General features: G+C 36.1%; 1 protein-coding gene across 1 annotated transcript in view; it reads right to left on the reverse strand.

Annotated features, from left to right (window-relative positions):
- Positions 1 to 1,020: 1,020 nt before the first annotated feature.
- Positions 1,021 to 22,726, reverse strand: part of ADSS2 (adenylosuccinate synthase 2) — a 37,204-nt gene continuing 15,498 nt past the window's right edge. Inside the window, exons 3-13 of the mRNA XM_071429068.1 lie at positions 20,835 to 20,903; positions 20,040 to 20,090; positions 17,721 to 17,787; positions 14,612 to 14,719; positions 14,255 to 14,336; positions 12,446 to 12,572; positions 9,522 to 9,676; positions 8,979 to 9,103; positions 7,910 to 8,007; positions 3,194 to 3,343; positions 1,021 to 2,339 (exon numbers count right to left, since the gene is read on the reverse strand). Coding sequence (XP_071285169.1) covers positions 2,287 to 2,339; positions 3,194 to 3,343; positions 7,910 to 8,007; positions 8,979 to 9,103; positions 9,522 to 9,676; positions 12,446 to 12,572; positions 14,255 to 14,336; positions 14,612 to 14,719; positions 17,721 to 17,787; positions 20,040 to 20,090; positions 20,835 to 20,903 — 1,085 coding nt within the window. The 3' untranslated portion in view covers positions 1,021 to 2,286. The remainder of the gene's footprint in view (positions 2,340 to 3,193; positions 3,344 to 7,909; positions 8,008 to 8,978; positions 9,104 to 9,521; positions 9,677 to 12,445; positions 12,573 to 14,254; positions 14,337 to 14,611; positions 14,720 to 17,720; positions 17,788 to 20,039; positions 20,091 to 20,834; positions 20,904 to 22,726) is intronic.

A 22,726-nucleotide genomic window follows, 5' to 3' on the forward strand; every position in this document is an offset into this window, starting at 1 on the left:
TGGTAATATGAATTCCTCCACTGAAAAACAATGGTAGTTTGTACAGTGGGGTTACAACGGTGAAAAAACTGAAACCTTGAAGGTCTCTGCTTGGCATAAGTGAAACACAGCTCCATGGATGTGTTTTATTTATTCACTGACTGTAGAAGGAAACATGCCCTCATTTATTTATTTATTCGCTCCTTGAACCAGCTACGCCCAGAGTCTTTGGCTGGTAGCTTCACTGACAGCACAAATCGCCTTGGTGCCTCCTACAGCTATAAGGGAACAAGAACACTTAGTAATTATTACCTATTGTTCACATTGCACCATCAATTCCCTCTATTGCCTAGAAAAGAGTAACTTTTTTTCCTTCTAAATAAACACTGGAATTTACATTTCACAGTTCTAGCCCTCCTTCTCTCCATCTGGGAACTAGGAAAATATTTTCAATTCAAGATGTCCTTTAGCTAGGGAGGGATAGTATGACTCTCTCCTGGACTGCAAGGCTGACAGCAAAACTAGAACTTCATCTTCTCCAGGAAAAAAAAAAATTAAAAGCAAGATCAGCTTGCTTTTTAATGGTGATGAGAATGATCTTTACATGCAATGCTGATACAAAGGTTTCTCACTGTATTTGCCAATTTTCCAGCATTCTGTGATATCCACCTCTTTCCTCACATTATGCAAGTAAAATACAAACCTCAGTAACTGCTCTGTCACGTGCAAGCGATTCGATAGAAAATGCTCCTTAAAAATCAGTAGTTTTATCCTTCAAACCTCCTGTCTCTCCTCTTACAACAAGCAATTTTATTTTGTGTCTATTTAGAATACAAAAATTGTGCTAACCACCTCAGCAGCAGCACAGTCCAAAAATTATTCCATTTCAGGTAACATGTGGTCACTCAAGACAAACAAAAAGGCCTCATATCTTTTATTTTGCATTAGAATTTTCTTATATTCATTCATATATTCTTATATGCAGCCAAAATCTGCTAAACTAAATCTAAAACTGCTGCCCCACCCTGATACAAACTTGGGTTTAGGAAACAAAGTAAGTTTTATTTGAAGTTAAAAAGAAGCACATGAACACCACAGCACAGTGTGTAAAAACAGAGTCATTCTCAATAGTCTGCAAAGGGAAAATATAATTACTGGGTTGTTGCAAAAAGAAATCCGATTCTTTGGAATAGATAAAGATGGTTATAAATTTAAATAGTTCTGGAACATTTCCACATTTCCCAACAATAATCCAAAATATGTCAGATGTCTTGAGGTGAACACTTGTTATTTACCCCACACCCAAAGCAAATACATGGAATACATTAAATGTTATTTCTACAGCATCTTCAACTTATAAATACAGAAGTGTCTGCACTTTGGCAATCCTCCAGAGAAGGATCTTCAATTGACTCTGAAGAAAGGAATTTAAAAGGGCATCAAAATGTTAGACTTCTCACAAAATATAAATATAACCCCATATAATTAGGAGAAGAGTTTAAGATACGTGCCTTGGAAGCGAAGAAGCACAGAGTTTAAAATGCCAGGAAAAGAAAGAGTAACATTATAAAACATTTAACTCAAAATCAGAACGGTTCTTTAATAATTGCAAATGAACTTTTTTACAATATCAGTTTTCTAACTTTCTGGGCACACTTCCTGGTAAACACTTGAGTATCCTCTGTGAGTTACAAAGAGTAAGTTTCCTGTGTTATACAGCTAAAAAAACCTGGACATTCATAACAACTTGGCATCACATCTTCTTTTAAAAAAGAGATCACACAATAATTTAGACAGCATTTATAGCATTATAAAATCAGACTCCCCCTCTTTAATCACTCACAAGACCAGTCATTAAGAATACAACAGCTTTAGGAATACAAATAATGAGGATGTAAAACTATTTGTGCAAAACTGCATTATTTTTACTGTCTAAAATTTCAGGGAAGTAACACCGCCAAAAGCAGAGAGAGGGTAACAAGGACAAACAGTCATGAAAGCAATGCTACCTTAGATTTTCAAACAGGAATTACATTATGAAGTAAATAGTTGGTAAGGAAAAAAAAATCTGATGGCACCTTGAACAGCAATGAGAAGTGTCCTGGTAATTGCAGTTGAACAGGAATTGATACAGGTTCATGTTAAGAGTCTCTTTCAGGAGTAGCAATTGATCTGGGGGTATCAACTCTAGCATTTCTTCCCATGCAAAAATCTATCTTTCCAACATCTTTGCTTTGCGGGCTACTAATGCATTTAAGAATGAGCAGTCTTTTGAGGAGTGTGCTTTCTTCCATGCATCTGAAATCTTTAAAACAGCTGGATCATTGATTCCCTGGATTTCCCTACTCCAATCCATTTAACTGCAGGAGAGAAAAAGCAAACTTCTATTGTAAGTAACACAAAGCAAGAGTAGACTGTATCTTAAGATACAAACTCATCTTCTTAAGCACCACATTTTGAAGAAAAACACAGCATATTCTATTCATACACTAAGAAATTATAACTTTGTCTGTTGTTCTCAAAGAATACACTGACAACTTCAAAAAGCAGGTATTCTTGAAACTGTCATAATAAACTAATCACTTTTGCAGATTGTAAGATAAAGGATAGTTACAAACTGTCAGATAAGTAAAAATTTGCGTATCTCCTAATTCCCAGCTTTGGATGAAACCACAGGATCACCTTTATTAGGGAGCATGGAGAAATGTATCAGTTCAGGAACATATATATACTCTCATATATGATTCAATTCTCAATATATACTCTCATACATACTCATATATATTTATACATATATATATATATATATATATATATATATATATATATATATATATATACATACTCTCATATATAATTCATCATACTAATTAATAACTCATAGTGCCACTGACTTTATGATCGTAGCAAAACTGAACCCCAATTGTAACCAGTCTAAAAGACACTTGAGCAAGTTATGAAAAAAAACCTTAATTGAACAACAACTATAGTATAACCCAGAGAAGGAATGTATATTAAAACTTCTGAAAATTTTGAGTTCAACAACTAAATAAAAAGTAGTAATACCATAATCACCAGTGGCACCAGGTACATCATAATAAGCAGTTAGAAACTAGTTTTCAGTATTTTGAGTCTTCATTAATCCAAAATACCAAACAGGTTTTCATGGAGCAGGAATAACCCAGACAAGAAGAAGAAAATCTGTTCTACTCACCAGGAACACCCAACTGCTTTTCTATAAAACGAACGTAGTTTTGTGCATTCACAGGCAGATCATCAAACGTCCTGGCATTTGATATGTCTGTAACCCATCCTGGGAGTGTCTTATACTGAACCTCTACTTTGTTTAAGACTTCATGGTTGGCTGAGAAGCAAACAGAAACAAAAATTTTATGTCCATGGATATTCTCTACCATGAAACACTAATGAGGTGTTACCTCTTACACAGAGGTTTGCTCATAGAGTAATACAAACACTGCAGCCACTAAAGTGTTGGGGGTTTTGTTAATATAAGCATAAGGGGAAAAAAATCCAGTAAATATCAGGACTCAAGACTTTAGGAACTCCAGTGCTCAGTCACATGCATACATTTTGCTGAAACCATAATCTTGTCAGTTCAGAAAACAACTTTTCAGGGAAATAATTCCCCAAAATGTTCTTTTTTTTTTCTGAACAAATACTGAGAACCAGATCCCTCTTCATAAGGGAATTGTGAAAGCAGAATTAAGAACCAGCTTGTAAGTATCAAGCAGCTAAAACATATTTTAAAATGGCACAGGAGTGTACCTTTTACTAAACACAGTCGTAAGATGTAGTTAAGAATTAACAGACCTCTAATACCCACAGACCCTTTGCCCCAAAACTCTGCAATGAATTCATCAACCAGTGTGGAGTCCCACAGGATGTATGAACCCTAAGTGTTCCCACGACTTCTCAGAAGAGAAGCAGTATTTTGTCCTTCATTTAGCAACTTGCTACAATGTTGTCCTTTAACTATGAATCCAGTGATGATTTCTAGTTCTGAAAAACATGCTAGGCATACTGTTCTGGAACTGAATCACTCCAGTAATTATCTGAACATTAAGTTTTGGAATGACACAGGACAGCAAAACAAAGGCCTTAAATCTGAAAATGATCAAAATATATTAATTTTAAAATGGGAGGAGTCAGGCATTCCTTCTTGCCTTCATGAAGATGAGGGCATAGTAATTAATTTATGTAGGCTCTGTGTCCCAGTTTAAGTCATTCCTGCCAGGACAGCTAGTCAGCCTAGGAAAGGGTATGAGGTGCAAGAGGTACAGTAGTACAAATACAAAACCACACGCTAATCCCCTCCAGCATGTGTGCAGCCAACAAACTCAAGCTCAGCACATTGAACAATTTGTCCTGATGCAGGCAACAGTTCAACAGTAGCAGTGTTGTAAGGACAGCCTTAATGGACTAGGCATTTTGAGAAAGGCTGAAAGAAGACTGCTCTGCTGTCCTTGAAGTCTATAACAGCAAAGAAATGTGCAAAGTTTTGGACCAAGGTGTTCCCAGGTTAAAGGAATCCTGAACCAATACTCATGGCAATGAGAACAGACAGGCACATTAAGGATGTCTGGTTGCAGAAGCCAAGGATAAGCACTTTACTGTCAGAAATAACAACTGAGGTGTTGTCTGCTGTGCAGGTGATCTGTACAACAGAACAGAGGCACTCTAATTGCACAATCACAAAGTGATCTCCAGGCAGTGCAGATGGTTCCTAGCCCCCCTCTTTCTGAAGAGGCAGAGTGAATGAACACCTCATCTTGGATGTCCACAGGCCTTTGAAGCCTCTCTGCTGAGGTTAGAGGGAGATAGCTGAAAGCATTTGGTATTGAACGGTCTAATATTGACTACAATTTTCCATTAGCCTGGATTCCTTACCCCCCCAAGAGAAAAGAAAAAGAAGGGATGCATCGCTTGATGTTTCAAATGAGTCAGAATTTTGTCCCAGCAGATGTGATAAAGATTATGTGTGGTAAAGACAAGCCACAAACTGAGCTCAGTGTAGTACCACATCTAGTCACCATCTAGATTCCTCTCAGCTTTTCCCTCAGTGGGTTTTAGGGTTTCCAGAATATTCCTTAACGGCTTAACTATATAACAGAGCAAATACAATGATATCATAATTTGAAGAGTGCTGTGATGCTACTTCCAACTCAGAAAAAATATCTCAGATTTGGGACCTTGGAACCTTTTTAAGAGAAAGATCCTCCAGCAATTTTCAGAAACTGAACATGAAAACAGTCATGTAGGTCAGACCAAAGGTGCATCCAGAATAGTGTGCCAGCTCTTTAACCTACAATAAATGCCCACGGAAAAAGTGTAAGGAAAAAAAAAACAAAAAAAACAAGCACGAAAGTAAAGCTTGTCCAAAGTAATCTCCCAATTTTCCTAAGCATCTGTGTTTTCAAACCTCCTAAGCTAGAAGTTATGTCCCTCTGTGCTGAAATCAACTGATGTCTGAACTCGGACAGGAGGCATTAGAGAACCAGACAATAGCTTCCACATTCTTTTTTAACTGATTGGCTCAAAGCTAGCAGGAAGTTCTGTCTTCCATAAACTCCCACCACTGGCCAGCAAAAGACTACAGCCTCAGTAACAGCAACTGAAGGCAGCCATAAATTCACAAGACATTTTAGGTTCCTGCTTAAGAGGCAATTATGAAATGCACACAGAAAGCTAAGCTAAAAAACTCCGAGTGAGACTCGTATGATTCTCCAATCCAGGTGGAAAAAGGAACAAAATATGAAACATGGCATGCTTTTCCTGAGATGGTGGGTACTGTGTGTGATTCTAATTTAGAGACAGTCATTTCACAAGAAGGGTAAATCATGAACATCTCCAAGACAGTGGGAGGGTAGGAAGGGGAGAGAGAAAGACAAAGTCTGCCAGTGAGAGCTTCCCAGAGTAGTTTTCTTCTAAATTAAATTTCAACGTCAGTGCAACGTTTGAAAAAAAAAAATTATACAAGCACACGGCATGCAGAAATGCAGACATCAGAAACAGTCTAATGGTCTGCAAAACACAAAATGGGAATAAAGTTACCTTTTATTTTTTATGCCAGGGGCAGGGGTTAACTGCAACATGTGTGCTGAAAATGCTGCCAAATGTTGAGGAGTATAGCAAAGAGAAGTGTGGAACATAGAGGCACTGTGAGAGACAGCATCTTCCAGCTTACCAGAAGCTCAGCTCAAACTCCTTCCTGACGCTTTAAGGAAGACAGCATGTCAACAGCTTCTACTAAAGTTCTACCAGAATTCTTAATTGTTCATACAGTAAAGAAAAATACAGGCAGGAGAGCCACATTGTGCTGCAATGACTGAAGGTCAGCTGTTACCTAGGGGTATACAGGGAACAAAGTCTGCTAACTCAAGAGTTGTATCTAAAAAGATTCTGGCCCTGAGACATACAATAAATGAAAAAAACCCCACAAATTACTGACATCTTAGTACTGTACAACATGGCCACCTGCTTATGTCATCTTTAAGCATGGACTGCCAGAAAAGATTTTCCTGGTTTGAGCACAACATCATACAACAGGCTACAGCAAAAGCACTTACTGAGTAGTTCTCAATTCAAATGTGCAACCTCCATTATGTTCAAAGGCCATTTCAGGTAAACACAAATGTCCCTAATGTTTTGATATGAGTACCAACCAGGTAATATCTGAGTCTTAAAAAGGGAAAAGTATTCCCTGGTTTAATTCAAGACGAGTACTACATTTCCTGAATCAAAGTCATTCAGCATGCATTCAGACTGGAACTAACACTTTTGTTTGAAGATTTTGGACAGCAAATCAGTTAGAAAACTCCCACAAGCACACGGAGAAACAAAAGAATTTTTTTTAAATTCCTAATGAATTACTCTTAACAGATATGTGCTATTTTCAAGGACAAGTGGCACATCATCACTTATTCCTGTACACATAATTACATCTTTGTACTACATAAATCCTGCTGTGAGTTGTATCCAATTATTATAGTTGATCTCCTCACCCTCAAGAAGTTCTCTGATTATGATGATGATATCACATGAAAAATTGTAACCTGTAACCAGCCTCTAACGCTCAAGTACCAATTAGAATGAAAATGGGCATATATGTGCACATTATGAAAATCAAAAAGCCCAATCTTTAGTACTGTTTTATGTTCTTCCTTTTTTTCTGCAACTATCACAAACTGAACATGACACATTATCCACAAAAACACTGGCTTGTGGTATTTGAATATTGTAAAATGTAGGTACACTCTTCAAGTAAAAACAACCACTGTCCTCCTCATGAACTACAGTTTCTATCACACTAAGCTAATGTACATTGGTCATGCATTAGGAAATAGTCTTACTTTCACCTACACTAGTTGTTAGTTTCTTGCCCCACCCCTTGTCCCTCTTTTACACTGTGTAGCTTTTGTAGGTTTTTGGCTGGTCCATGAATCATTAAAGGGAAGTGAACTGTTAGAAATGTAACAGAAGAAAAGAAAAACTAGGCTTTTCAACAGAACCAGTTCTCTTATGGGGGTCATTGCATGCTTAAATGAAGAGCTGGCCTGCTAATAATGGGCATCAATACAGAAGTGGAACAAGATAAAAGTTTAGAGTATGAAACAAGCTTCCAATTTAGCTTGAAGGTGATGCAGGCTGTATAAAATAAAAAGGACAAGTAGTAACATATATAGCTATTTGAATCTTTCTAGTAGACAAAATTCAGTATTTGGTACAGGTATCTTTTAGGGGCAGGTACTGGTATGGTAAAAGATATGTCTGGTGCATCTGGAAGACATGAATAGCTTGATGCTGAAGTAAGATATTGCTCTTTTAAGTTTTACAAGTAGAAGTCAAATGCATTTAAAAGTACCACATTACATTTCACCAAAATCTAAAATTTTTAAATAAGCAGTCTTACCAGGAAAATGAGGTATGATTTCACCATCTAGTTTGTATGCAACACCAACTTTGATTTCTGGAAATACATCCAAGATGTCCAATTTGGTAAGTGCCAATCTATAAAGAAACATTACTCTGGTTAAACAAGTCCAAAAACCCTTGAATCTTATCACATTGTTAAAAAAATCAAACAAAATTGACTCCTCCAATGAATTTTATTTCTTTAAGAAAATATCTCATATGGCACTAATCTGTTAGCTGGTCTGACTTGAAAAAAACACCCCAAACCAAAAAACAAACAACCTCTGAAACAAGACAACAGCAACAAAAAAGGATAAACACAGTTTTTCTTGCATCCTTTGATCTAGTACTACATGAAAATGCCCAAAAAATCAAAGAACAGGCATTCTCCAATTGAATGAATTTGTCTGTGGCTTCAAGTGTTATAATTTTAATTGGTGAGGGTGCTGCCAAGATACCTAACCATTTAAGGTATAACCATTTAAGATGACCATTTCATTGCATAATGCCTGTTGGTCTCTGTTCCTGTCCTCTGCCAAATGTTCCTGTCCTACAGCAAAGACAAAAAAATAATCAAACACTGGCTCTACAAATACCTGGCTACATCTTATTTAAAACAAAACCCACAAAGAACAAGAAAAACAGAAGTATTTAAATAAAATATGTATTTACACTATTTGATCTGCTAGAAATTTTATACCAGTTTGTTTCAGGCACCCATCTTTTATTTTGATTAACATCCCAAAGACATATCTGTATTTTTAATACTTACACATACTACTAGAGATACTGATGGTTTCCCATCTATGTTATTTTGAAGACAAACTAACAAAAGAAATCTCCATAAAGAAAGGAGAGAAAAATCTACATCTATGAAAATATCAAATGTAAAAATATTTCATGATATGAAAAACAAGGAACAGCTAATTTATCAAAATATCAAAACAATCAACAGATCAATATTAACAGTGCAAATGTTACTAACTGGTATATGCACAATTTACAGTAATCTACAGCATTTCATGATTTTCTGTCAAGTTGCCAGCAAAGCTCAGCAAACAACTCACGCAGTAAATCCATTAATCATATAGACATATCGGAGTGAGACAAGGTCCAGCCAGCCACATCTTCTCTTCCTACCAGTGGTAACACCAAACTCTTTGCCTCTCTGTTGCAGCAATTCTCCAATTTCCTAACAAAGAGTAAGACACATCAGCATGTGGGCTTCTTTGATATGCAACACATGATGCAGGTGTTTACTTAACATTTTACAATACATTGTAAATTACCTTTAAAGTCCTTCCCCCAGTTTTTCACAATGCTGTCCACTTGGATGAAGACAGCAATACAAAATGTTCTTTCTAATTCAAGAGAACAATTTTTAGGCAAACTTGACAAAATTTGTTCCTGCTCTAACCTTCTATTCCACAGAAATATCTAAGAAAGTTGCAATCATGTTTGGCAATCCTGTAAGCTCAGTCTAGAATCAGAAGATTGAGACATCCAAACACATTGTCACTTACCATTGCTAACACTGACTTAATAAAATTCAGACAAGACACACCAAGTCATTTCACCCAGCAGGTCACACCTGAGGCTGCAATACTCACGTTATCCTGTTCTGTAGGAAAGGCACCAATTCCAACCCTGGTTGTGTAGGCTTTCACCACCCCGTACACTTCCCCCACGTTCTGCGGCGGCATGCCCAGTCCTGTGCACACACCTCCAACTGTGCAGTTTGATGAAGTCACAAAAGGATATGTGCCTATTAAAGACCAAAACATTTGGTTTGGGAAATTATTAAAACACTGGGTTTAAGCCTTTTTTTCAAAAAAGTCTAACCTGGTGAGAGACAGTACTTGCACTGCACTTACCTAGATTTTACAACACTCAAAATCAAAACACACAATAAACGTATTTTACAGTCAAGAACACATTAAGTAAGCTCTCAGTTTTGTATGTACATTATCTGATCCACCTTCATTTGAAAAGGTAGAAATCTTACTACTTCAACTGGTAAAAATGTACTACATAACAATTCTGAATGATGGTACAGGTAAAAAACTGGAGTAAGACACCAGAAAAACACACCTTGCTTTCTTACACTAAATAAACTCACTAATTGATGCAAAAATTTCAAGGGAGACTCTTAAGAAAACAGTATTAAAAGTTTAGAGAATGGAGATTTACTATTTTCAATTTTTGGAGGAAAAATAAAATACAAACTCTACAAACCAATCAGCACATTATAAGGATAAGAAATTGCAATGAAATGCAGAGTTCTGGAAAGAACAACTTTGTTTGCATAATCAAATGAAAAAAGATCTTTAAAAAAAGAAGACGACTGGAATACAGTCTAGTAGTACAGGTCTGTCTCTAGTTAAATATTCAGCTGTCATTTAAAATGCAGCCTGGACTGCAAAGAAGAGACTTGAATATCTCAAAATCCTTAGGTTTATACCTTTTATTATTAAGTATGGCAAATGAAACTGAGCATGCCAGTCCCCAGCTGAATTTTGAACAAATATTTCAGCCTCACTATAACTGCGCATAAGCAAGACACTTCTACCTGTTGTGTCAGACTTTTTTTGTACATCTTTTGATATGAATCAGAGATAGGTAAGAGAGGAACAACCAAGACAAAAGGAATTAAAAGCAATACAGTTCTTTCAGCAATATAGACATCTGTACAAAGTCAAAAATCCTTCAGAGACTGATCAGTGAGATTTCACAGATTAGCTTCAGGTATCTCAAATCATTCCAGAGACAGATCCAGGCTTACAGGTGATACGTAACAGCAGTTTGCAAGCATTAATCAATCAGTTTTTAATCTTAGAACACAGTAGTAAAACTTTTCTTAGTACTGACAGGTGAATATAGCCAGTGGATGTCAAAACCAGAGTCAATGAACAGTTGTTACTCACTTTCACCTCCCAGTCTGATATATTTACATTGCTTTGTCATTACTCTGTGCTTAAAAACACAGAAGACCACACATCCCCACACCAGCCCCCCCCCATTCCCAGACAAATGCACATGTGAGCTTCATTATAGGCTCCAGGAAAGTGGGATGGACTGGACTGCAAGCCTGGGGATTTACTATCCTCACAGCCAATAGACACACATTCACAAAACTCACTTCAATATTAAGATTTCTATGCAACAAAGCACAGACAATAGCCTCATTCAGAATGATTAATAATCAAACTGGCAGTGCCAAACCTTTTGACTAGGGCTTGTCTATTGTTAACACAAGTGCCCAATCCACTGATGGTATCTACCTATGGAGAACAGATTTTCTTGTGTGTTTGGGTCTCACAGCAGAGGCAGGAAAAAAATCAAACTAATCTGAACAACTCTGCATGTATTATAGATATACCTGATGTGTTTCAGACTGCCTGAACCTTCTATTTACATGAAATCCAAAATGCTCACCATTTACAAGAAAAAAAACCCCCTTCATAGACTTTTTTGTAAATATCTCAGTTTTGCATCAAAGATTTCCCTGTGACAAGTATATCTGAAGACTTCTTTCCTCTTTTTTTGTCTTGTAAAAAGAAGGATGTGTCTTCTAATACTCAATTATGAGAAAGTTTGGTGCTTGTACTTACAGAGACTAATCTAAGACACATCTTACTCTTAAAATAAGAGGCTTTCAGACTGAGTACGTTTGAAAATGCCCAATACCACAACTCATATTGGTTGAAAGCTGAGTGCATGCCAGTTTCATAATTGTTTTACAGCAGTCCTTATAGGCTTCCATTTCAGGTGTTAGCATCTTCCTAACAATAAAAATGATGCTGTTACAAGGCCAGTGAGACTGAAGAAAAATGTGACAAAATGCAGGAGCCAATCACACAGGCTCACCGAGTGGCAGATTATCTGTCGTTATAACGTAATAACCAAACAATCCTCCCATTAAAAAAAAGGGTAGCTTCTGCTATCTAGAATCTTCTAATTTATTAGCAAACTTACAGTGTTTTAAGAAAAACTGCATCATTTTTAATATCAAATAGATTGGGGTAATCTTTTCAGTTTTTCCTCATTAGCAATCCAGATTACCAACACTTTTCCCAACAATGTGAAACAATGGAAAACTGAGTGTTATCTAAAGACCTTCATTAAAAAGCAAGCTGATTTTTCAAAAGTCAAGAAGTATTTTGCATATATGCTTTGCCTCTCAAAGCTCTCCATTTTTATTCTCAAGTGATTTCCACAGATGTAAAAAACAGTGAGTGATTTCATTTACAACTTAGAGATGCTGAAGTAATAGCTACACTCTAAGAGGAGCTACTTGATCTTTAATGCCATTCAAATTATTACTCTTGGGAGAATCTACAGCTTTTTGAAATAATTTAATTAACAACCCACTCACCCACCCCGTATTATTTCCTAGTCATAGAGAGTGCTGCTCTTCCAAAACAAAAACAACTTCTGCCATGAGAACAGCTTATAACAGGAGAGTTTATATTTAATGTTCCTTTTTTACAATGCAAGTGTATATCAATATGTGTCTCAAAAAGACCATACCTACCAAAATCTATGTCCAGCAGTGCTGCATTTGCACCTTCAACTAAGATCTTCTTTGGTGGTCCATGTAAAGCCTCATACATGAAATAAACACCATCCCTTACCATTGGTTTTACTTTTTCCATGTAGCCCTGAATAACACAAAAGACTATTGTATAGTATAATTTCATTATGATAAAGGCAGCCAGAGTAGAATTGCTATTGTTCCCTCATAAAAATGCTCATATTCCTTTTGAAGAAGAAAAGCAAACAAAGAAATGTTAAATATGCCACAATGTGAACGAAGGGAGGAAGAATGTGAAATTCAGATTTACACAACAGATATGTACACCCTCCCTAAGAGGAAAGAAAAAATTGGGAAGGATAAGGAGGAAAGAAAAATCCAAACTTCTGAAAGCTTTAGAAACATTCAAAGCATGAGAATTATCACTGTATTGTATTCGGTCTTTCATTTCCAAGTGTTCAAAATGTCTCTCCCAAAACCTGCATGTAGGGAGTTCAGCTTCTGGCCATCTGCAGCTAACAAATGCACACAAGTGTGAGCTATAATTTTTAAGTAAAAGTGAAGTTATTTATTGGAATTCAGCATCAAATGCCTGAATGCCACTGAGTAGCTGGATGCAAGAAGCCAATAATGTTCAGATTATCACTTGGTACACAGCCTTTCTCCATGAGAACACATGGAAGTTCTCATTTTAACAATTTACTCCACGTGAAATGTAACACGTTGCCTTTCAGAGTGGAATCAAGTACATTAGCATAAGACAAGTAATTTTCTTCAAGCTACAAATATGTGTGATGTTTCCACCTTAACAAGGAGTTTCAGATAGTCCATAATCCTGAATTGCTTTAAGTAAACTATAAAGCATTATGAAGTAATCAACTGAAACTGGTTTCTAGACCTACAAACTAATAAAAATACAACACCACATGTGCAACCGGCTTTACTTAAAGTAAAGCAAACAGAAGTGCTAAGAACTCCAATTTTTCTACTATAGAGCTGTAAAAATTAAAGGTAGAGAAAGGATGATTTCTTTGGCCTGATTTTTCTCAAAGAATTATCATGTAATTGTGTGTGCCCTCCTTGTTCCCCACACATCTCAGTGGTTTTAAACAATGTCATATTTGGTTGACATTTTAAGGGTTAAAAAAATCTCACGCAGGTTTCTACAAGAAGCATGAATAAAAAGGTTGGGTAGAACAGTAAGACACCTCAGTAGGATTTTCACATAAGTTGGATGCTGTGCAAATAAAACCTAATACCAGAGAGGAAACTCTCAACTGTCCCAACCTCAGGGAAAACATCAAATCAGAATTCATTATTAACCATAGGACTAGTTCACTGGCAATCAGGCTTCATTAGCTCTGCTACTATCAATTTCCATTTTTCTGTGTTGCTAGACAGTATTTTTTTTTACAAGTTATTACTTTGAAAAACTATTTACTTCAATTCTTAACTTTCTGAGACAAGGGCTTAACATTCTGCTTTACAACGAAACATACTTCCCCCACCTACAATCCTGTTTTTTCTCCTAGACTGTATGTTTGAGTAGAACTAAGTCAAGAAGAAATCACCCCATACAACCCTTTTTCTTAAAATTTGAGTATCTCTCTTGAAAGTAAGTTTTGAAACATAAAACAGGGCCAAGAGTGTCCTTAAGGATAGCAGCAGACTCTGCAGCACTGATACACATGGTTTCCCGTGACACAGGGAACTCCTCACACAAGCACAAGCATCAGTCACACCAAGGGACATACATATCACTAACTGCACACAGTGATTATATAATCAGAGAGACAGAAGCAGGCTTACCTTCAGCTTTTCCAATTCCCCTTCAATATCTATTTTTAAGGTAGGATATATTGCTTTGTACTGATTGGCTAAGACTTTGAACCTGAAAGGCAAAAATGCTTGACTGAGGTTTCTGTTGTTTTCTTCCCACCAACCCTTGATTTTTACTGGTTACATATCTGCAGTTATTTGGTAATTTAACCATTTCAAACAATGAATTATGATAATAATTATGATTGTATAATTTAATAAAATTATATATTTTTTATTTTAAAAGAACTTTTAATTAAGAAAATTAACAGGAACCAGATGTAATTTCTTACACAGGGTACTATCCAGAAACTGAAAACTCCACTTACAACTGTGTACAGTAATTACCTCTCAGAAAAGTCATCAAAATCAGAAACAAGATCACACATTCTGAGTCCACTTCGAGCTGCCTTTGAAGAATATACTGGACCAATTCCTTTTTTGGTAGTTCCCAGACTTTGAAAAGATAATAATAATAAAGAGTTATTGATATAAAGGTGTTTTTTCTCTAAAGCTATTCCATCCTTAGCATAAAATGAAATGCCATTAATTGTGAGCATTTAACCTTGCTTCAAGCATTTAAAGCAAAAGATATTTTTAGGATGCAATCTAGTGTCAGAATATCTGTTTATACAAGCAAATATGTTCATCTTCTACATACTTCTGTTTTTAAACCAATAATTTTTTGTACTTTAGTGAATGCTTACATATTTATTTTTACACAATTCTAAAATTTTTACTTAAGGAACCAAATGTAAGAAAACATCCTTCAGTATTATGAACCGAAACTAAATAAACATCTTCCTAAAACACTGTCCTGAAAACCTAAAAAAAGTCCTCCCTAAAGCAACAGCACAAAGAGTATGGATTTTATGTTTGTGTATAAGAAATATTTCATTTCATTCTAAATACCTCAGCTGGAGCCAGGAAAACAGAAGACACTGCCAAACATCCAGAAGTGACAGAGACACTCAAAATGCTCTATGTTAAGAGTTCAGGCATAGATTTTCCACTGTAGCTGATTCTGAAAAACTGAATTTTTTTTCTTACCCTTACCTGCCCTTACCCCCGAAAAGCCTTTTCCAGTTTAAGTCCTGATGATATGATATAAAATTTGCTTGCACTGACTTTACTGTGAGAGAAGTACAGCTACTTCAGAGAATGTCTTCTGCCAGAGTCATGCTAAGTAGCTATCAAAATGCAGCCAAACTGCACTCATCACAGGCAGATTATCAAATATGTTCCCCATCATGCTCAATACATTAAGTAACTTTTTAGGAGAAGTGAACAGGTCTGCAAAATTTTCAGAAGTGTGCTACATGTTGCTAAGCTTAATTATGCACCTAGTTTAACTGGTTTGGGTTCTTCCCCCACCACAATCAGGCACAGACTCTTCTTCAGTTATAAATTCTGCATATGCAGAGTGTCCCATAGTTCTTCAAACTGCCTTGAAGGTACCATACCATAACTCAGTTTAAGAGGGTCTTCAGGTAAAGTAGGAGGCACAGGTCATATCAAAACTTTATGTTATTGAGTATCACTTGATATGTGAGTGAACAGAAATATAGCTCATACTAAGTATATAACTCCTTAGCAGTTTGGATTAGATTCAAAAATACCATGGAAAAAAACTTCAGTTCTTCCAAATAGATTCAATACCAAGTAATCTCACTCAGGGAGTGATGTTTACCTCCAGTCCAAAAAAAAAACCAAACATTCTAATGAACTTTGCAGCACACTGTATCATTTAACCAGACCAGGACACTGTGGCTTTAACAACTGACTCTAGCCTCCAGCCTCCACCCCAATTCACACACTCCACAGAGAGAAGGGTTGGTTTCCATTTATTTTCTTTCATTAAGACATACCAATTAATAAAAAAGTTGTCAGAAGACTGTACTTACAGAAGCTAAAACAACTGTATAAGCAGAATACACTGTATTAGTTTTTTAGATTAGATTGTATTAGGTTTTTCTATAACCTTTCTGCAAGGGAAGCTACATGATGAGCCTTATTGGTGATGGTTTTTGAGCTACATTTGACCAAGCAAAAGCATCCAGTTAAAAGAAAAAAATAAACTGAACATTTAGAGTGGTAATTCTAATGGTAATAGTTCAAAGGCTTAGGCACAAAAGAATTTTAACACCAACCACAGCACGTAGTCAATCTGCAGTAAGATATGCCAGCAGACTATTTTAATTCCTTGTCCCCAACAAACAAGAGACTGTGATAGCCTGTTCTTAGCCAGCCTGTAGTACTACTTTCCTCATTACAGTTGTTTAGCCTTAAAATTTAGGAGGAAATAGGGCAATTTTAACAAGCTTGAAAACTCTATGTTGTAGAATATCAGGACCTCCACAGAAAGAAGAAATTTAGCACTTTTAAGAGTGACTTAAGGTTTCTTTTCCTTTGAATGTAACTTTTCTCCTGGGTTTTTTTAAAAGCTATTTAATCTCATTTTCCCTAATAATCTTTAATAACCAATAGAGTAATGCCTTCTCTCAAGTAACTGATTTGATTGACAGTGTTTTTAACTGTAAATATTGTCATATAGCAATGTTAGCTTGTGCCCCATAAATATTGATGAATAGCTGATACACACTGATAATAGCTCATTAAAATAAGAATATTCTTCCATATCTATCTATATGTTCTGTTTGCTTTTTAAACCCTAAACCAGCAGGTAACAAGAGAGCTGGTACAGTGCAGACAAATGTGAAAATGATTCCTTGTAAAAATCATTGACAAATCTTCACTCAATGGCTTCAACCTGTGTGAAGCAAGATACACCCAAATCAGACACTCTCTTAAAGCTTATTATCATGGATGAAACATTTTTCAGATGAGTATGTCTCAATTACTTTTCATCTATGTGATCTCTCTTTTTGGAAGGTCTTCCAAGTTTACTGTTATTTGAGAAGTCCATAGCACTACACTGCTCCCCAGCTGTAGACAGGTCACTGTTAATTCTGCCAGCTTTTTCCCCAGCCCCAAGAACTAGTGACCAACTTGGAAAGCACAAGTTAAAAACATAGCAAGATAGTTTCTAAAAGTTTTGAAAGCTTCAGAAAGTCAGTAGCATTCTGTAGAAGACAATGTGAACAGCTACATGCACCTTCAGTTATTTGGAGATGCCAAAGGGGTTCTTCATAAAGAGAAATACATTTATATAGAAACAAATACCTCCAGTAAACAATTAAAACACTAGGAAGCAGAAACTAGCAAATTAACAACTAGAAACCTTTTCATAAGGCAGAATAAAAAGACAGAGCCCTTTAATTAAGCACATAATCTTTCACTGGAAGATAAAAGTGTAAGAAATAATCCCTGCATAGTCCACATTCAAGAGTCACATGGATAATTTTTTTAACCCACTGACCAAGCAAAACAGAGATTCAATGAATTAAGTCCTGTTTGTACAAAGTCATCCCATGTTTGACAAAATAAAACCACCTACTTCTTTCCCGCTTGTTCTTGCCTCTGTTGTTCTTGGATGCCATCAGCAGCTTGGTGAAAATCAAACACTAAGAAAATAAAATAACTTAAGTTGAAAATTTGTGAAACAAATTATATCAGCAATGATTTCTTCAGACCAACTCTGTTTACCAATGTGGAAAATAAATATACACACTGAAGTAAGGCAAATAAAATTACAGGAGTTTTTTCTTTCCTCTTACATTTTTTCACAAGGAAGAGTTCTAAGTTTTTTCAGAGACTTTTAAAAAAGTGTTTATTTTGTAGAATATTTGCAAAGTGAGTATGCACATCCCACAGAATAACTAAGACATTTTGGCTTTGTAGTGGCCCCAAAGAATGTATGGACAAACAAAGAAAAAATGTAGTTAAAAAAAAATCCTGGAAATAGGATACAGTAAAAAAAAAAGGTCATACTGCTAAAATTCAGGTGAGACCTGAAAGTTAACATTCTCACCCATTTTACAGATTTCTTAAACAATTTTAGGCAACATCAATTAAAACACATTTGAAAATACAAAAGCTCCTACCAATGTCTGCTATGTCAACAGAAGTCAACTTCATAAGCCCCTGTGTTTTTAAGCATTATATTGTTATTAATTATAAAGATTATGCAAAGTATCCCTTGTATCAGTACTTTGTCTACCATAAAAGAAACAAAAAACCAAAAGAGAACAACAAAACTCAAAAGACATGCAAACGTCCACGCCCCCACCCCCCCACATCCCCAAAATCTAACAAGACTCATGTCAAATACAAAGATTGGTGGGCTGGTGCACAGCTTATAGGCTAACAGAATTAATTTAACTGGTTTTCTGAAGCACCATTTCCTGAAAGTTAAAAACTATCTACATATTGCACAGGAAAGAGCCATGTAATAAAGTATGTTAATCTCTCCAGAACAAAGAGTGGTTTTCCTGTTTGCCTTACCGATTTGGCTTTGAGTTTATTTCCATGCATTCCCATATTTTAAAGAATTACACCATGCCCAGCAGTGTGAACCTACCTTTAGCTGATCTGTTGTTACAGACTAATCATTCAGAGATCAATACCCATTTTAGAGAAGACATTTTTATCATGGTAACAGACTTTCAAATTGTCATCAAAACTTTCTAAATAAGGGCATTATGAAAGCTCATTTCTGTGAAGAGGTTAAATGATTATGAGTGACAGCAATTGGTCCTTTTTACTCACAATCTGTTTAATTATGAAAAATTCACAGCACTGCCATTGCAATATAATCACCACAGAACAGTTTTTGTAGTGATCGAGCAATTTCCAAATAATTCACCTACAGAATTATCAGAAAAGATACTGGTAACTTAGAAACAATTACTCAACTATTTCAATCTCATTCGTTACTCCGAACTAAAAACATATTTACTTTGAAATAAATGTCAATAAGGTCACTCACTAAACTATTCCAGATTGGCGTAAAAAACAAAACAAGCAAAACCAAAGAAAGTGAAACCAAAAGCAAAACTGTTTTCCCCCTGTGTTACAAGCTTTTATTTTATAAAGTCCTAAACAGTTCGCATCTTCAGAAAATTACTTCAGAGGCAGCAGTAATGTTATAATATCTATAGAGCTAATCTAAAGGATGAATTTATGCCATAAAGATGTAGTAGGAGTGGTACAGGAAGAGTTTTTAAACCTCTGTGTTGGTGGATTGGACTCAGTACTATTTTACTTCAGGCTTTGAACTGCAGTGCTGTCTCAAGCACAGGCTGGATTCAGTGCTTCTCAGATGAGTTCCTCCCAAGGAGGGCAGCCATTCTCTTCATCCCTACAGAGTCCTTCCCACTAAATCTCCTCTAGGAAACAAGTGGCAATTTCCTTGGTAGGGAGATCATCAGCTTCAAGTCACACCGGGTCACCTGATTTCCCAGCAGAACTGCTACTGTGAGCAGCACCACTTTTCACCAAAAGGGGAACGAATCCTGAGTCAAGTCACTGCTCAGTGCTTTCGGACTGCTCCGTGCTTCTGACTTAAAAAGTGAACCTGCTTTCCTGCCTAGGTGATGCGTATGGAATAGGATTTAAAAGAATACCACTAGAACATAAACCTGGGAGGATTCTGAGTGATTTTTTTTTTCTAGGACCTTCAATAAATGAAAATCAACCCAGGGAGACCTAAGAGATCCAAAGAAAAGGACCTATATAAAAAGATGGCTAAAAATTATCACACTTTTACTGCCACAAAAAGTCCATAAAAAGCAAAAATTAACAAAAAAGCCACCAAAAAAAACCAAACAAACAAAAAAAAAAACCACCAAAAAACAAACCACAAACAGGAACTTACCAATATGAGCCCTGTCAGAAATTATTAGTCTCTTTTCCCAGCCTTCCAGTCCTTTAAAGGCAAAATGAAATAGTTTAAATTATGTTTTGTATAGCATTTTTGTTCTTCTGATGTATAAAGTATAAATACTTTTCATGCTTAGTCTTCAGTCAATCTATTTTAAGACTGAGCAATCACATTACAGAGAAAAAAAAAGTAATTTAAGTAATTAAAACTTGGCATCAACCTATAAAGCTGAGAAAATCAGACTTATTCTGAAGAAGAATTCAAGCTACTAGCTCTTCAATTTTAGCAAACAACTAGTAGCTCTTTTGGTTCTGAATAATCTAGACCATTGATTTTTCCCATTTCTAGGAGCCTGCTGCCAAGCATAGCTATAGACATAACCTGAAGTATCCAAAAACTGAGTTCTGAATCAAGAAGTGATTACCAGAGCACCTCTTTACATTAACATGGTCAAAGTGTACACCAATATTCTAAGAAGTAGAATGACTTTGAACAGGTTAACACATTTAAAAAAGCCATTTCACTTCTTAAATTCACTTTTTTAAGCAAAGAAAAATATCTTCAGACAATTTGGATTTAGATTATATTCTGAAACTGTACAGAGATTCCTTTTATCTGCCTTCCCATGAGGGCTCTGGCACTTACAGCAAGATTACTGTCAGAAAGCAACAGCTAAAAGGAGTTGTGGAAAAATACATTGTATGTAACCTCTACAGAGGTATCCTCCATCTAAATAATTTGAGTAGTGTGCCACAAACTATTTTAAAAGTACTATCTTCAAATTCTCACCTTTTCCTTTCTTTAAGTTTTTTTCAGCTTCTTCAAAGAGTCCTGGCAAATGAATAACAACACCATTTCCTGAAGAAAAACATTATATAAAATTTAATTAATTATGTTGAGCATGAGAAAAAATATTTCAAACAGTTCAAAGACACTTCATATACCGTGTGCAGAGCATTTTAAGTTCTTTAACTTACTGCAATTTTGATTCTTAGGAATTTGTCTAAGCCAGATTTGCTCCTAAAGTATGCATTTCTACCTACATGTATTGAATCTTCCTAATAAATGCAACAAACTTTCAATTTAGACCAGTACAAACAGGAACAGAATCGTAGAACGGTCTGAAATCCAACTTCCTCTTTCTCATACCTAAAATTAACTTCCTTCTTTGTAATTCACTTTAATAAGCTTATTGCTTTCTAAAAGCTTGCTACATTATAAACACTAGCATCCTTTCAGGCACTTTTTTGCTGTAAACAGACACAAAATATTTTGTACATAGAGGTGTGACTGTTAAGAGACCAGCAAAAACAACAGAGGAAAAAGCCCTACCAAAAGCAAGCTCACCTTCCTACAGCTGTCACATTGCTCAGAAAAACACTGCTAGTTCATACAATTAACCAGCATCACTGAGTGCCTAGGAAGGAGCATTCTCACAGCAAAACTGAACCATCTTACCAAACTCAGTAGATTCAAAGCTACCAGTAGAACATCTAGCTGAAGAAGGGATCTGCCATCCAAAACTATTTGCATATCACCTAATTTTACACAGATAAAAGCATTCTACACATCAAAACACAAAGTATTTGAAGATTTCTTCACTATTACCTTCATGATGCAGTCCTAAACAATAGGAATACTCTACTTGAATACTCAATAACTTTGCCCTTACCCTTTTTTAAAAGAATCTAGAAAAAGCTTCAGAACAGGCAAGACCAAAAGACAGAAGATGAGGCAAGAGGATTTGTTACAAGTTCTGTCCCAACTACTGTATTGTTAAAGGATGGGGGCCTTCCTATTCAACCAAGTCTGCCAAAGAACACAAGGCAAATGGGCATTCTTTTTTTATCATTTTCAAGTAATAACCTTAAGAAACACAGTACAGTAACATCAAAAGAGAATACAAGTAGTATCATCTGCCTCAGCCCTCAAAACTAGGAACAGTTAACATCCCAAACTTCCCATCATCAACAGGGATCTATTTCCATGCCCACTGGCTCCATTTCTGTAGAAGTATTAGGCAGGACAAGTTGATCCATAACTATCCCATTATCAAGTCACAATGTAACAGCTGAAAAGGGGCAATTAACCACCAAATCCCATCAAGTACAGATTTACTGCTGACAGAGTATACAGTCACTACCAGCTGGACTATTTATGAATCAAGTAACTCGTGACAGAGGCTCTTCAGCTGCTCTTTAGCAAACTGTCAATGACCACTTGCTCTTGGCATATATACCAAACTGAAAGGCAAGACTGCAAAGCAATGAGATCCAGGAAGCAGTGACAGGAAAAGCAAGGCAACAGAATCCTGACTTGGAGAAGTATACTGTGTAAGGGACAGGAGCTCTGGGTATCAAAGGAGCAACATGGATGTGTTGCTAAGTCTGCAACATGAATGTATTGCCTTAAGTGACCCAGAGACCCAACCTGTTTGGTGAAACAGCACTCAAGCACAAAGATAGTTATAATGGTGTGTATATGTTTTATGTTTACCTTCATTTTTAGAAGGAAATTCTATGGGCTACACCACATTATTAAGTAGGTCGGCCATCCAAGCAATCCAAAGGAAAAAATCCCAACGGCGAAGGATTGGAAACAGGATTCCAAGGGAGAAAAGTTATTTTTTAGGGACAACAGACTTGATAGCCTAAACCCCTCTTCACAAAGCAAACAGATCA

This window comes from Agelaius tricolor, unplaced genomic scaffold (assembly GCF_023055355.1).
Source record: "Agelaius tricolor isolate 1412-34295 unplaced genomic scaffold, bAgeTri1.0.p SCAF_1, whole genome shotgun sequence".
NCBI classification, from domain to species: Eukaryota; Metazoa; Chordata; class Aves; order Passeriformes; family Icteridae; genus Agelaius; species Agelaius tricolor.